The sequence below is a fragment of the Phyllosticta citriasiana genome, assembly GCF_038021145.1.
Source record: "Phyllosticta citriasiana strain CBS 120426 chromosome Unknown IWZ02scaffold_10, whole genome shotgun sequence".
Lineage (NCBI taxonomy): Eukaryota > Fungi > Ascomycota > Dothideomycetes > Botryosphaeriales > Phyllostictaceae > Phyllosticta > Phyllosticta citriasiana.
Genome location: NW_027117287.1, coordinates 1,007,712 through 1,022,250, shown reverse-complemented (window position 1 = coordinate 1,022,250; position 14,539 = coordinate 1,007,712). Strand labels below are relative to the sequence as shown.

The window sequence follows — 14,539 nt, the reverse complement described above, 5'->3', positions numbered from 1 at the left end:
AGGGCGCCGGCGCGTCCTCACAGGCCCGATAAGCCATTGGCGGCGCAAGCCTGGGGGTGGGCCACTGCGGCCGAGGCCTTCCTTTGGAGACACCTTGGCCGATGATGTGACGATGTAGGTCCAGTAGCCCTCGAGGTCGAGAGGCAGCCTTGCTTACTACATTGACCTTTTTCTTCTCCTTTGCGCTCGTTCTCTCTTTCCTCTCCTACTACTGCTCTCTTGTGTTAAAGTTGCAGCAATGTCCATCGAAGACGAAAAGAATGCGGCTGCTGTTGCTTCGGCAAACCCAGACCAGACGCGCGTGGTTGACTCCAACAAAGGTGCGCGCGCGCTTCCACACCTCCCACGCGTTCGCTGACCGAAGCGCCCAGTATGGACCACGTTGATCACGAACACGGCCTATCTGCCTGGTCTTCTCGCGCTCGATTTTTCGCTGAAGCGCGTTGGCTCCAAATACCCACTCGTTGCCCTCTACACGGACGCTTTCCCACCAGAGGGACACCGCGCACTAGACGTCCGCGGCATTCCCAAAAAGCACATTCCTTATCTTTTGCCCGATTCGCACAAGGACTATTCGAATGACCCGCGATTCTATGACTGCTGGAGTAAGCTCACGCCCTTCAGCCTGGTCGAGTATGACCGGGTTGTGCAGCTGGACTCGGACATGCTGGCGCTGCATAATATGGATGAGCTGATGGAGCTCGAGCTGGATCCACCAAGCCTGGAAGCCAAGGGCCAGAGGGTATTTGGAGCGTCACATGCTTGTGTCTGCAATCCTCTGAAAAAGCCACACTACCCGGCAGACTGGTGAGTGCCGTCGCCTTGGCCCTCGATCTGTGACAACGACTGAGACATGGTAGGATCCCGGAAAACTGTGCCTTCACCACGCAGCACTCAAAGCCGAAGCTGGCGCAAAAGGAAGGCGCGTCGTCAACAGCCGGGCTCGCCATGCCAAACGGCGGACTTCAGGTCGTGAACCCCTCGACGGCTGCGTATGGTGCCATTCTGCGCGCGCTCCAATCTCCGACCACCATGGCGTACGAGTTTGCAGATCAGTCGCTCTTGTCAGATGTCTTCCACGGACGTTGGGTGGCCATTCCGTACATCTACAATGCGCTCAAGACGATGCGGTGGAAGGGGGTCCACGACGCTATATGGAGAGATGAGCAAGTCAAGAACGTGCACTACCTCCTGTCGCCCAAGCCGTGGGACGAGACGTCGGCGCAAAGGCAGAATCGTGATAAGCGGACGGAAATAAACGCATGGTGGTGGAAGATCAACGAGGAGCGCAAAAGGGAGGAGACGGCGCGCGGCATTGACGACGGCTTCTAAGAGTGGCATGATGGAGTGAGCATGGGGGGCATGCAGCTAGATATAGACGGTAATTGCATGTAATTGCGTCCAAGCAGATCATTGTGGCGCCGCGGCAAGACTGCTCGTCCTGGTCGTCTTCGGAGCGAGCCGAGCCCTACCAGCAGTGCAGATGATGACCTGGCCCATGTCGTTGTCCTGGCGCGCGGCAGGCCATGGGCCATGGGATGCGATAGGGTGAGAGGGGTCGAGGACACAAACACTATGTCGGAGACGGAGTGAGAACCAGCAAGGTGCATCATGGCGACGAGGGACGCATGGTGGGGGGAGCGCAACTCTCCAGCAGATGGACGCGACGGACGGGTTGTAGGTGTCGACAGGCGCCCCTGACACGACCACCCACCCACAACTGGACCTAAGCCCTACATCCAGGAACAACCCATCATCTTGCTCCCCACCCACCCTCCGAGCTCTGAGCAAAAAAAGAGCCCCTTTACCGTCGGTCCCGCAGCCTGTATACTACCTAGCCTGCGCTGTCCCGTTGCCGACTTTTGTCCATCCTCGACCTCGCTTTCGCGACACCCACCCCCCCCCCCCCCCCCCCCCCCCCCCTCCTCCCTCACGCCTCACGCGCGCGCCGCGCCTCTCCTTGGCCATCCAAACGCTTTCTGCTGAGCCGGCGTTTCAACCCACCCCATCCCTCCTCACCTCTCCATCAGCCATTCTCCCATAGCCGCCGCGAACCTTACGCCCTCATCGCTCGTCTTCTGTCCTCCGCCTTTCGCCCCAAAAAAACACTCCGACCGTCAACATGGGTGGCTCAATATCCAAGATGATGAAGCAGATCTTCGGGACCAAGGAGATGCGTATCCTGATGCTGGGTCTCGACGCCGCCGGAAAGACGAGTACGCGCTCCCAATTGCCATTGCGGCGGCAGCAGCAGCCTCCAAATCGAATCCAAAACGTACTGACGGCCATGCGCAGCCATTCTCTACAAGCTCAAGCTTGACAAGGACGTCACCACCATCCCCACCGTCGGCTTCAACGTCGAGACCGTCATGTACAAGAAGACCCGGTTCAACGTCTGGGATGTTGGCGGACAGGACAAGATCCGCCCGCTGTGGAGGCATTACTTCTCCGGTGTGGTCATCCCTTGGCACCTCAGGCGCGCAACCTCCACAACACCGTTCCGAATACTAATGCGTCCGGAAAAGGCACCCAGGGTCTCATATTCGTCGTCGACTCGAGCGACAGGGACCGTATCGACGAGGCCCGCACCGAACTCGCCCGCATCATCTCGGACCGTGAAATGAAGGATGCCCGTCTGCTCATCTTCGCCAACAAGCAGGACGTTTCGGCAGCCATGAAGCCGGACGAGGTCAAGACGAAGCTCCAATTGGATAAGATCGCTAGCCAGCACAAGTGGAAGATTGAGCCGTCGTGTGCAACGACTGGCGAGGGCATTTTCGAAGGCTTGGTGAGTAACAATCCCCACCCGTTGGATTCGCCGGCCAGTATTAGATAATCCCCTGACCAGCTGGATTATTTCCTCTAGGCCTGGCTCTCGGAGCAAATCAACACGCAGCCCAACTGAGGGGCTGTTTCTTGACCGCAACAGATGATACCCGCTCGTTGGTGCCTCATACCAGCCAACGAGCCCTCGGACCCCTCCATACCCTTCAACAATCCTCTCTTTGCGAGTGCGACTCCAGCTCCCCAAGGGACCAGTGCCTCGTTTTCGGTGCTACTTTTCCCCTGCTCTCCCTCCTGCGTTTTTTCGCCTTACATTAGTGGCGCACATTGCACTCGGCGGCTTGACAGATGATATCCATCAACGGCATCAAACTACAGCGTAACCACCTCTCCTCTGTAAAAAGAAGGCTGGACCAATGTCAAGCTGCGAGCAGCCACCCACTACTCCGTATAAACACCCAAAATTCTGGCATCGATATCAAAACTTGTGGCCCTTGTCCAAATGACATTTTCAAAGATACCGACCTCAACATCGGCGCCTAGCTAGCACCCTCTCACTCGCTCCAGAAAAATTCACCCACTTCTCCCACACAAGAACCTCTCGTCGCTTCCTTTTTTCCCCTGCCTGTGAGCTCATGATACCTCGCGCTTTGCGTTTTCCTCTTGTTTTTCCTTGCGTTGAAATTTTCTTGCGTCTTTCCGCGTTCTGTCGGCCTTTCCTTGCTGTTTTCCCGCGTCTCTTGGCTACTTTTTTTTTGTGTTTTGTTGCTCTCCTGTGGTCATAGTCTCTACCCTTTCTCTATCAGTAATTCCATTGCTCTCACTATCTCTATCTCTCTTTCCAACATCACCACTATGCTAACCACAGCAAGAACTACAACTACTGCTCACGGCCTTATCAGGCCCACCACTATTCCTTAATTGCTAAACCTGTCCATCTGTTTATCCACCACTTGCACCTAGACTACTGGGCTCTCTTCCGTACGTACGCTTGCATATGGTACATGATTTCCCTTTTCTTCTAGACGGCGGAAAGCAGGGGCGTCGAAACCCGGATTGTCGAATGTTCTAGGGAAAAAGCTGGATGGACGGACTGGCTTGTCTGAGTACCATGGGCTCCGTCCGTGGTTGGCCACTCGGATCGCTTGGTATTTGGAATGCGTTGTTGTTGTCGTCGAAGGAGGTGATTGATCCTTCCTTACAAGTCGAGAAAAGAGGGGAGTCTGGTGGAAGAGAGATGTGCGCGTAGGTGGGCGGTAGAAGATGGCGGAATGTACTGAGCGGTTCAGTACAAACCCATGTAGAATGGGCGGGGCGGGAAGATGCCATTGTTGTCTACTTGTTTCGTTGGTCCCTTCTTGTCATTAATTTTACTGTTTGTCCACCGTTGTGTTCTTCTCTTTTTCCCCGTCTCTCTGTACGCGTGTCTGTAGCCGTCTGTCTGTTCCTCGAGGCGCGAGAAGGCGGATGAAAAGAACAAGAGTAAAAACAAAAACAAAAAATAAAAGTGTTGTCTACCTACCTCCACCGTCTCCTGCTCCAATCATGTTTCTGCCAAGTGCCGACCAACAACAATTCCCGCCTTTTTTCCTCTCTCTCTCTCTCTCTCTCTCTCTCGCCGACACTCCACTTGCATGTGTGGGCTAAAGACGACACCACAGCAAACGCCGCCGCCGCTCCCGACACAAAACTAAAGCCCGATCCGAGACGAAACGAGAGATGACGCTACCTTATACACGAGGCACCTACCTGGTAGCCAACCCCACCCACCCCTCTAGTCTATCTAGACAAACAGCCCACGTTTGAGAAGGCCGCGTCGGCCTCGTTGTCGGACGAAGAAGAAAGAGGCATGCGGCTGGAGTTGCCTTCGCGCTCTGGACTTTCTTTGTGTTTTGGCGTGTTGCCAGATGCGAGCGAGAGAGCGAGGTGGTGTGAGACGCGGCGGCGACACGACATAGGCAAGGCAGCACGGAAGAACAGAGGAGAGGAATGGATGTCGAAGGAAGGAAAAAGGAAAGCCGAAATGGTATTACTGCTACACACTGTCTGTCTGTCTGCCGTCTATCCTACAAATTGGATATTTGGTTGATTTTTCTTATCGTTGCTCATTACCTACGTGTTCTCGTCCCGTTCGGTGGTGGTGGTGGTGGTGGTGGTGGTAGTCTGCATCGTCTTCTTCCGTCTAGAAAGAGCTTTTTTACTTTTCTTCCAACTCGCAAAACGCCTTGAACGTAACGAAACTGTCGTCAGTGGCCTCGAGGACGCACTCGGCCGTGGCGCCGACAAAGTAGACGTATCCCGGCTCGACGGGCTCCTTCTTCGGGCCCACCGAAATGGTGCCCTTGCCCTCGGTGCAAAGGACGATGCTGGGGCCCGCGATGCCGTCGAACGTGGCCTTGGCGCCAGTCTTGTTCAGAGCCGTCCGGACAACGCTGAACTCCTCGATGGGCGGATCGTACAGGATGGACGAAGAGGCGGACGAGTAGGCCGACACATTAAGCGTTGCGTACGGGTAGTCCTTGGGCTCCATCTTCTGCTCCTCGATCGGCGCGTAGTTGTACGTCAGCATCGACGTCAGCGTCGAGACGTCCTTGAACTTGGGCGTGAAGCCCGCGCGCACCACGTTGTCAGACGATGCCATGCACTCGATGATGTCGCCCGACAGGTAGGCGTGGATATCGTCGGCCTGCAGGAACATGGCTTCACCCACGTCCAGCTTGACGTAGTTGAGGAAGAAGAGCACGAAGAGACCAATGTCGTTGGGGAACTGCGAGTTGCAGCGTTGCACCAGCTCTGAGAGCTCCGCGCCTGTGTTGGAGGGCCCGCCTTCTCCTGCAAATGCATCGCCTTCGGACTTGGCTTGCTCGAGTAGCTCTGGCGTCCTTGCTTCAATGTCCTCCGGCTTTGACGTCATAAGAGATGTAAAGGCCTTTTGGAGCGCTTCCTTGTTGGCCTTTTGATCCTCCTCCTTGTCCGACGTCTCCTTGCCCTTGATTGTGCTCTCAAACTGAGAGGCCGCTTCTTCGCCGACAAGCTTGCGTAGAGAGGGTACAGTCGACAGGAAGTGGGCGATTTCAGCCAGAGGGCGGAAACCACAGAGGCCGTCGAATGGCGTGATAGCAATAGTCATCTCGGGCTTGTGATTGTCATCTAGTCTCAAGTCAGCCCCATTGCCTCGCAAGACCGTGTCGGGGAAGTTTGTGTACCAGGGTAGTTTTTGGGGTCTTTGGCGTGGAGCTGTTCGGCCAACTGCTTGTTCGGGTGGGCCTGAATGCTCAGCGCTTTGCGAATCGAGAGGACCTTGAACAAGAACGGCAACTTCCCGCTATATCTCTCAGTGATTTCTTGAGACATGAGCGCCTGGTTATCCTGGACGAGGTCGAGGAGGCTCCGCTGAGTTTCGACATCTTTCGAAGGGAGCGACGGGTGTGTGCCCATCCATAGCTCTGCGTATGGCTTTTCTTCTTGTATGCTGAAGTCCGAGGGCGGAGTGGCAGAGGCGAACTTGGCGGCAGCAGAGGAGGAGCCGATCTTGCCTGGGAGATGTTAGAAGAGAAGAGTTTCGAGGGGGGGGGGGGGGGGGGGGGGGGGGGGCTGTTCGGAGAGAGAGATACCCCAGTCGTAGCTGTTTACACCTGGAATTTGTTAGCGGGGACACGATTGGCTGGAATTCGAGTTGGTGGCTTTACCGCACTGAAGCCTGATCAAAGGAAGCTGCATGGTGGAAGTTGGAGTCAAATGGACCGAGAGTCGAGAGAACTTTAAAGTAAAAGCAAGTTATGGAAATTGGTCTGGTACCTGGAAGCTAACGTCACTCGGACTGGGCTGGCCACATAGCTACTTAAGGCAAATGCCAGCCAGCCAGAGTCGAGGGTGCGCCAAGCTTTGCGGGCACGATACCCGGGGCGGGGCGGGGCGGGGCGGGGCGGGCCAAGCAAAGCGAAGGAGGGATCGACGCCTGACTCGCGCTCCAACTGGCACCAGCTTAGCATTAGCACTAGCCCGGCCGGTTGCGCACGCCGTTGGACACAACTTCCCCAGTGACCTCCAACCTTCGACCACACCACCTACAACTTCGCTCAAAATCAAGCTGGCCCTGACCTGAGTCGCATGATTGCTGGCAATCCCTCCTTTGTCGTCTCAAACCTCCCCCGCTTCTGCTCCCGCTCGCTCTCATCGCATGTAAATATCAACACAAAGGCTTCGCGCGCCGCCCGAAATGACATCGCGGAGCCGTCCCCGCGGCAGCCAGATTAAAGATGATGCAGATGAAGAACGCAACATCTGGAATGAGCTTCGCAATGATGCCCGCAAGGTAGACAGCTTGGTGGTAAGTAGAGAGCCCTTGAAAGACACCGCCATCCTCAACCTTGTGTGCACAACGCATCCATGCTTGGCGCCTGTGCTGAGCTTAAAGGGCAGCTTTGCCGCGTTTTGAAACCACGGTCGCTAAGGGGTGGTGACTTGGGCAACATTTCGCTAATCCGTTCGACAGAGGGAGTCAAATGAGATTGAGAAGCGCATCTATGAGCTTGGCATGGCCCAGCAAACCATTGAAGGTGACAGATGTCTCTGACCTTTTTTTCTTTCGTTGCGCCACCCGTCACTGTCTTTTCGTCAATTCTCAATCGCAGTGCGCCTCATGCGTAATTGAGCGCCGCGGACCCCGCGGCATCATCCCGAAGCATTGGCTAACGCAGCTTCAGCTCGGGGAGACATGCCCCCAGCCGACATAGACAACGAGCTGGATGAACTTGTCCGCAAGAACATCCGCCTGCACGAAGCCATCACCAGCATGACGGACGGTTCTTCCTCCGACAGTAGCATGTCCATCACTCAAAGTCTTGAACTCCTTACCGCCCTTCGCGCCGCTTCTGCAACCTCTCCCGACACTACCTCCAATGGCTCGCGGCAGGCCAGCGCAAAAGTCCAGCGCAACCCAAAGCGAGCAAAGCTTGAGCCGACTCTGAATGACGACAATGACTCCACCGCCGCGGAATCTCCCAAGATGGGTCTCAGCTCGGGCGTCAAAGATCGTCTTGGCGTCGGCGGCAGCAAGGCTGGGAGCAGAAGCGGCAGCGTCGGTGCCACTCGCGAAGCCAGCGTCAAAGTCGAGGACGGCAACGACAGCATCGACAGCTCCAAAGGTAAAGTTCACAAAGCCACTGCGCATCTCTAACGACGACCTTTGCACCAAGTATCTTCCAGGGTTGGTCTGATACGTCTATCAAGTGTCCATCGGCGATCGACATCGTCTCAGTGTCGGCACCGAGGTCTTTTACCGTAACAAGCAGAAGAACACAGAGGGCGAAGGCATACTCTGTGCTGTTACGGCAGTCATTGGTGAAGGAAAGCAAAGACGGTAATCCAATCCCGAGCTGAAATATCTACTGCAACTCCGTTCCAACAACTCAATGCAGATACGAAATCATCGACTCAGATCCCGATCCCCCTACACCTCCCCAGCCCTACCGCGCCTCTGTAAATGCTCTTGTACCGATACCCAAAACAAACGAAGGACTGTCTGAACTCCCTCCTCGCAAGACTGTCCTTGCTGTATATCCCTTCACAACCACATTCTACAAGGCCGAAGTGGTGGCATCACGACCTGGGAAAGGTCTGAAGAAAGACGGAAAAGATATTGGCGCGGATCTTAAAGAAGGCTACGTGAGATTGCGATTTGAGGGTGAGGACGAGGCAGACACAGAAAAGGATGTGGAACGGAGGTACGTGCTACCTGAGCCAGGAAGGTAAATACCCAGACTCCATTGCAAAAGACGTAGCATGACCAACCTCTTGCAAGGAATGGCTTGATTTTGGAACTCCACTGAAAATTTGGTATGGAATTTTCGTTCGCGTCTTCTTCATATTCGGCTCCGAGACAAGATTTCAGCGATTGGTCCCGGCTATCATTTTAATCCAGCTTTCACGTCCAGCATGTGTGTCCTCCATTTGTTGGTGCAAATTTTGCCTCTTTTGAAAACTCTTGGTATCATTCCGATTGACTTCCAGATCTCACCAAAAAATCGGCACTCTGCTCCACCTCTGCGCAATCTGCTCTACTGGTGTTCTTGCGAACGGCACTGCCGGCGACGAGTGGAAAACAATCTCCAATACAATGGAGGTAGGTCCAACGCCAAATGGTTGCCTTTGAGTTACTGACGAACTATGCCCTTGGTTTATTATCTAGATATTGGCCGACCTTGCCATGATCAGGCTAGTTGTATGACACGGTGAAGACAACCAGCCTCATCTAAACCACTTTACATCAATCGTCAATCTTCTCCAGCGGTAATCATGCAAAGCAATTTGTGTGGGCATCGCCAAATCCTCCAGAGAGCATGGACATCTGTGAAGAGTTGGTGTTGACCATACATTATTACATGCTAGGTCCGAATAAGCCAGCAACAAGTGAATCTCACAAGTGTCTTATCCTGTCGCGATTAGGGAACCAACCAGCCGCCTAGGGATTTAGCAGCTATAACCAGTTATGAATATGCTGTTTTCTGTAAACAGTTGGATCATAGCACATACTCCTAGAACGCGTATAAGAACCAGCAGTGGCTCTCCACTTCCAATAGCAGTCAGAATCTCCCAATCTCAAGAGTTTCTGGTTATCAAACCTTTACCTCTCTCTCAGCTTTCCACACTTCTTATTTCGTTTCTCAACTACAGTTCAAGATGAGCTACGCTTCTTTCAGGATCAGAGTGCCTTATTACCGATATACTGCCAGGCAGCATTCTACTAACATATACAGAGAGATTCTGGCACTTTTTAATAACCCTAGCGATAATAACAAGCTAGTTTAGCCAATTATTGGTGCTAACACAGAAAGGCGTCTCTAACTCAAAACAGACTGGCTCAGAGACCGTAACGCGTCCATTCAGTACATCGCTGGTCAGACCCAGGAGGATCTTCAGAACCGTATCAATGGAATAGCCTCTACTTCAGCCGCCGGCGTCAGTTTTCCTACACCCCCAGCCAATCCAGCACCCGCTGGCAGCATTGCCTCTCCCACCACCACCTCGTCAAGCAGCGCAGCTGGTCCTACGGCCATGGCAGTCCGCCCGAAGCCTGCCAGTACACCAACAGCTCAAGGCAAATCACACTAGGGTAGCACTACTTCGTCAAGTGCTGCCTCAACTACTTCTACAGGTCCCTCCAGCACTCAGCCTATAATAAGTACTCCTGCTAGTCCTTTAAACACTCAGCCTGCGACAAGTAAGTTCAACCATAAAGCTCAGTGAAGATGGTGCTAATGAAGAACTAGGCAACAGACTACTTAGAAAGCACAGTCTCATTTTGTGTGCGAAGGGGCAAGCGACTCTCTCTAACCCAACAACCAACAACTTTTCTCTTGCCAAAAAGCCTCCTAGTTTTGAGAAGCGCATGAAGGAGCAATAAGAATACGTGAACCAAAATGAGGGCTTCCTGTTACGTCGTGACTTCAGTCTTGATTCCAGTCTTGATTCCAGAAATAAGGCTAAGAAAATACACACAAATCATTTCCAACTAACACTCATAAACATTCTACATCATTACACAATTAGTCTAACCAAGGTTTATAGTAGTTAGAGCCAAGCTGCCAGGAAGAGACTGATTAAGACCTTTTTCAACAATATCAACCACTTTAATGAACAAGAGCGAAATTTTGCCACTGATTACCTCCTCAACATTGTCTCGTGGAAGGAACTCAAATTTCCGCCTGTGGACAAGAGCCTTGGGAAGGAAGCTAAGGACTCCATTTCTTCATCATTGGCGAATGACAATTTGGTCTTTTCGAAGAAAATCTTGTTCGGAAGGAATGAAGAGCTTATCACAATCTACACTCATGGTCCCGTTGATCTCAGCTCTTTGAAAAAGTTTGTCAGTGGCCAAGCGGATTACAAAGATCACAATAACTCCATCGCTTGCCAGTCGCTCAACATCATCATTTCGAAAGCCGCCAGGGGCTCAACTCAGCCGAATTTTGAAACCTTCCAGCTCGGCAGCAACAGACTGTTCATTAAAAGTCAATGGGATCCTCTGGACACAGACCTTAACGAGCTTCATCGCAAGGGTCATGAGCGTTCAAAGAACCTCGTCGTTTGTCACCACGGATTTTCGTTCACGGTCAAACCAGCCATAGGAGACGTGCTCCTCAATGTCAATAGCGTGACAAGTGCGTTTTTCCATCCCCGTCGGGTTTCAGACTTCATCATATGTCACAGTGGTACGCCGACTCGCTATGATCGCCTGCTTCTGGATGTCCGCGTCTACGTCAACTACAGAGGACAACCCGATGCCGACAAAGACGAGCCCAGCAACCGAATCAAAACTATCAACGGCTTCGGTAGCTCCTTGTGTCAAGAGACTTTCGAGAAAGATGGAAAGACTATCACCGTTTATGATTATCTTGTTGCCAAGTATCCCAAACAGCAGCCGATCGACAAACAGTCCGTCAGCGTCAACTTGGGTGGCAAGGGCAAGGACAAGCACAAATTATGGTATGCTCCTGAAATGCTTCGAATTCTCCCCTACCAGCCCTACCGGGCAAAACTCACCCCTGATCAAACAACAAGCATGATCAACCAAGCCTGCAAAAAGCCCTTTGCCAAGGTCCCCGAAATCCTGAACGATGGACTTGGTTCCATCGGGATGAGAGTATCAACTGTCTATGGTCAATCGTCTCTGCGGATAGACCCCCATATGCTTATTGTTCCTTCGCGACAAGTCCCCGAGCCTCGTCTTACGTTCATAGATAGTGGTTCCCAGACCACTACTTCAGATGTCCATCAAGGGAAATGGACACTTGCCCGTGGAGCGAAATTCTTCAACACTACAACAGGAGTTGGAGGTGGACTTCATTACATTTTCGTTGATGAATTGCGCCGGGACATTTCGAGAAATGAACCGCAACCTGAAGATATTCATGCTGAGTTCATTAAGGTTCTCCGCGGTCTTGGCATTCGATTCCGACTTCCGGATGCAGCAACGTACACGGCCATGACCAACGATGGCTCCGACGAGATCCGTCGAGGTTTGTCAGAAGCTCAAAAACATGGAGCCTCTCTTGTCATACTCCTGATGAAGAATTCATCAACTCCGGCGTACTCGGAGTTCAAGACGGTGGCGGACAGAGGGGTGGGCATGCAGTCGATCTGTCTTGCCAAATACTGGAAGAGTAAAAACAAAGCCGGATACCTTACGAATGTTGGAATGAAGGTAAATTTGAAACCTGGCAATTTCAACACTTCTATCGGAACCGGCTTTGGTACAGCAGGGGCAAAGCCCATCGATGAGACCGTCATGATCCTTGGAGCAGATGTCACGCATCCATCTGCAATGTCGTCGCGAGGAACGCCGTCAATCGCTGCGGTGGTGGTCAGTGTTGATGGTACATTTGAAAAATTTCTTGGGTCCATGAGATGGCAATAGCCTGACGAGAAGTCAGATGGAAGTATGAAGCAGAGCAAAGAGGTGACGTCACATCATGATCATCAGATCCAATAGCAGACGCTGACCAGAAACAGATCATCGAGGACATGAAATCCATGGTCAGTGAGCGCCTATTTGCTTACTATCAGTTCCGAAAAAGGCTTCCCGCAAAAATCATCTATTACCGCGATGGAGTAAGCGAAGCTCAGCGGGTAGAGGTCCTGAACAAAGAGTTTTTGACAATTACGGAGGCATATCATCAGTTTGTAGCCTCCAAAAACTTGCCGACTACTGTACCAGTGACTGCAGTCATTTTCACCAAACGCCACGGGACGCGCTTCTTTCCACGTGCACAGGGAAAGATTCACAGGGACAACATCGTCCCCGGCACGGCCGTGGAAACTTGCGTCACTTCTCCCTACTACTTCGACTTCTTTCTGGCATGCATGCTGGCATCCAGGGGACGTCGAAACCAGCACACTACTTCGTTGTGGAAAATGGGCTGAAATTCAATGCGTCAGAACTGCAGAACTTCGTGAGTGTTCCCACCAAGTCTACTTCCATCCCAAACCTTGTTTATCCCCTCCATCCCCTTTCTCATCAACCCACCCTCCATTTCCAAATGCAACTACCAAACTGACACTTTCATCTACCAGACGCAAAAGATCTGCGCCATCTACGTCCGCGCAATGATGACCGTCTCGTACGCATCGCCAGCCTACTATGCGGACCGCCTGTGCGAGCGCGGACGCATCTACCTTCGCGAATTCTACGATGGATCTCCAGACCACGCAAACATGACGGCGGAACAATTTACCACTCGGCTGAACGCGGTCTGGAACCGCCATAGAAATCCCTGGCGCGACAACCTGGGCGGCACTATGTTCTGGATGTGAAAGGGGTTTCCGTTGACAAAAGTGGCGGAGAATTTCGGAGGTTTTGATTGTTGGGCTTGAGGGGGTTGGCAGGGGTTGTTCACGAGGAGTTGAGAGGAACTGTGGGTGGATGTTGATGTCAGATTGATTCCTTGTTTTGCTCCTTTTGTGTGTAGAGTTTGCACCAATCTTGGAGTTTTCATCTTGCTGTTGGTGCAAGTAGTGCTGCGTGTGACAACCCATGAAAATTTCTTCGTGAAAGTCTTATCTGCTGTTCGACTGAATCCTCGTCATGACGCCAAATTACCAACGTGGTTCTCTAATGTCCCAACAGAGATCTGATCTCTTCCCAACCGCAGAGTCCCGATGCAGCACAGATAGAAGACAGCATAGCGGGCATCAAATGAACGTTTCAGAATATTTTTCAATTATAGTCGCATTTGCAGTCCAGTTAAGAACTCAAATGATGGCTATGAAACCAGGAGAACAACAGCTGAGCATGCCGCACTACGCCCATTGCCCCAAATCCGGATGTCCAGAACGCCGTTGCCTGAATTCCACGCCTCCTTTATGCCACTGAGTTGCGCGTCTGCAACCAAAGCCCAAAACCTGTACAGGTGGTATGGAAACGCAGACTTTTTTCGCGCCCAAGCGACAGAGCAGCCACAAAACCGCTTAGATCATCAGCCTCTCGACCTTGTCCTTGAGGGAGCGGATCTGGCCCATGAGGTCGGATGCCTGTTGGACACAATTAGCGACTGGCACCGAAAAAGGACGTGGAAATATTGCATACCTCGTTGGTGGTGATGCTCGCGGCAATGACTGCCCTGCTCACACCGCAAGCGCGGCCAAGTGCCATTTTGCTGGGGACGTAGACGTAGGGGACGTTCTTGTCCTCGCAGAGGAGGGGAAGGTGGAGGAGAATGGCGAGAGGAGAGGTGTCAGCGGCCAGGACGATGACCTCAGCGACACCACGGTTCAGAGTCTTCGCCGCCTCGTTGGCGCCCCTGGAGCATACCGTTAGAGTTTGTTTGTTGGATATAACGCGCACGCGTTGTGGAGCAGTCGCGCATCGCGTCGAGCTGCGACTGGAGGTGGAGCACTCACTTCTTGAGCTGCCTGTAGTGCTGGCACTGCTGGACGAGGTCGAGAATCTCCTGGGAGAGGGAGGCATCGGCGATGGGCCAGGCAGCGGAGGTGTCTTGAGCGGACATTTTGTGTTGTTGGGGTTGGCAGGAAAGGCGCGGAATCGGATTTCTGGCGGAGAATGGAGGTGGAGGGAGCTGAAGTGGACTTCAAAGGGTTCCTTTCCTACGGGATCGCCCTTTTTCGTTGCGTCAGCGGGAGGTTGAGAGCTCGGTGATGGTGTTGACGACTGGGGAAAAAATTCCGGCCAAGAGAAAGTTGCAATTTGTGGTCCGAGCGCTTTTATGGCCTGAGGCAACACTGTCCAAATCACGTG

The 14,539-nt window shown here is 52.8% G+C and overlaps 6 protein-coding genes across 6 annotated transcripts; 4 read left to right on the top strand and 2 right to left on the bottom strand.

Annotated features, from left to right (window-relative positions):
- Positions 1-238: 238 nt before the first annotated feature.
- On the top strand, positions 239-1,484 carry IWZ02DRAFT_476466 (glycosyl transferase family protein; the record flags this gene model as incomplete). The annotated part of the gene is made up of 3 exons (XM_066769029.1): positions 239-320; positions 372-807; positions 861-1,484. 3 exons carry the CDS (start codon positions 239-241, stop codon positions 1,330-1,332), a joined length of 990 nt encoding a protein of 329 aa, XP_066620909.1. The 3' UTR covers positions 1,333-1,484.
- Positions 1,485-2,122: 638 nt separating this feature from the next.
- On the top strand, positions 2,123-2,905 carry IWZ02DRAFT_470902 (ADP-ribosylation factor family-domain-containing protein; the record flags this gene model as incomplete). The annotated part of the gene is made up of 4 exons (XM_066768830.1): positions 2,123-2,216; positions 2,296-2,451; positions 2,526-2,788; positions 2,867-2,905. 4 exons carry the CDS (start codon positions 2,123-2,125, stop codon positions 2,903-2,905), a joined length of 552 nt encoding a protein of 183 aa, XP_066620908.1.
- A 1,955-nt stretch (positions 2,906-4,860) lies between these two features.
- On the bottom strand, positions 4,861-6,605 carry IWZ02DRAFT_41573 (mannose-6-phosphate isomerase-like protein). The gene is made up of 4 exons (XM_066765773.1): positions 6,474-6,605; positions 6,399-6,419; positions 5,991-6,320; positions 4,861-5,934 (listed from the first exon to the last, which is right to left on the bottom strand). The coding sequence occupies exons 1-4, from the start codon at positions 6,502-6,504 to the stop codon at positions 4,982-4,984; spliced, it is 1,335 nt and encodes a 444-aa protein (XP_066620907.1). The 5' UTR covers positions 6,505-6,605; the 3' UTR covers positions 4,861-4,981.
- A 398-nt stretch (positions 6,606-7,003) lies between these two features.
- Positions 7,004-8,538, top strand: IWZ02DRAFT_381419 (SGF29 tudor-like domain-containing protein; the record flags this gene model as incomplete). The annotated part of the gene is made up of 5 exons (XM_066765167.1): positions 7,004-7,114; positions 7,280-7,343; positions 7,491-7,931; positions 8,017-8,146; positions 8,205-8,538. The coding sequence occupies 5 exons, from the start codon at positions 7,004-7,006 to the stop codon at positions 8,536-8,538; spliced, it is 1,080 nt and encodes a 359-aa protein (XP_066620906.1).
- A 927-nt stretch (positions 8,539-9,465) lies between these two features.
- On the top strand, positions 9,466-13,268 carry IWZ02DRAFT_483668 (ribonuclease H-like domain-containing protein; the record flags this gene model as incomplete). Its single annotated transcript, XM_066769171.1, has 7 exons — positions 9,466-9,588; positions 9,673-9,865; positions 9,941-10,006; positions 10,428-12,148; positions 12,298-12,609; positions 12,663-12,737; positions 12,859-13,268. The coding sequence occupies 7 exons, from the start codon at positions 9,466-9,468 to the stop codon at positions 13,096-13,098; spliced, it is 2,730 nt and encodes a 909-aa protein (XP_066620905.1). The 3' UTR covers positions 13,099-13,268.
- On the bottom strand, positions 13,269-14,467 carry IWZ02DRAFT_501096 (putative snRNP and snoRNP protein). Its single transcript, XM_066770270.1, has 3 exons — positions 14,185-14,467; positions 13,871-14,084; positions 13,269-13,815 (listed from the first exon to the last, which is right to left on the bottom strand). Exons 1-3 carry the CDS (start codon positions 14,289-14,291, stop codon positions 13,753-13,755), a joined length of 384 nt encoding a protein of 127 aa, XP_066620904.1. The 5' UTR covers positions 14,292-14,467; the 3' UTR covers positions 13,269-13,752.
- Between the last annotated feature and the right edge of the window lie 72 nt (positions 14,468-14,539).

Bases quoted from the DNA above. Each gene is read 5' to 3' on its own strand.
- IWZ02DRAFT_501096 (XM_066770270.1), bottom strand. From the start codon at position 14,291: ATGTCCGCTCAAGACACCTCCGCTGCCTGGCCCATCGCCGATGCCTCC. The intron at 14,085-14,184 runs GTGAGTGCTCCA...GGTATGCTCCAG, and splicing joins CACTACAGGCAGCTCAAGAA to GGGCGCCAACGAGGCGGCGA. The intron at 13,816-13,870 runs GTATGCAATATT...TGTGTCCAACAG, and splicing joins CGAGCATCACCACCAACGAG to GCATCCGACCTCATGGGCCA.
- IWZ02DRAFT_41573 (XM_066765773.1), bottom strand. From the start codon at position 6,504: ATGCAGCTTCCTTTGATCAGGCTTCAGTGCG. The intron at 6,420-6,473 runs GTAAAGCCACCA...AACAAATTCCAG, and splicing joins TTTGATCAGGCTTCAGTGCG to GTGTAAACAGCTACGACTGG. The intron at 6,321-6,398 runs GTATCTCTCTCT...AACATCTCCCAG, and splicing joins TGTAAACAGCTACGACTGGG to GCAAGATCGGCTCCTCCTCT.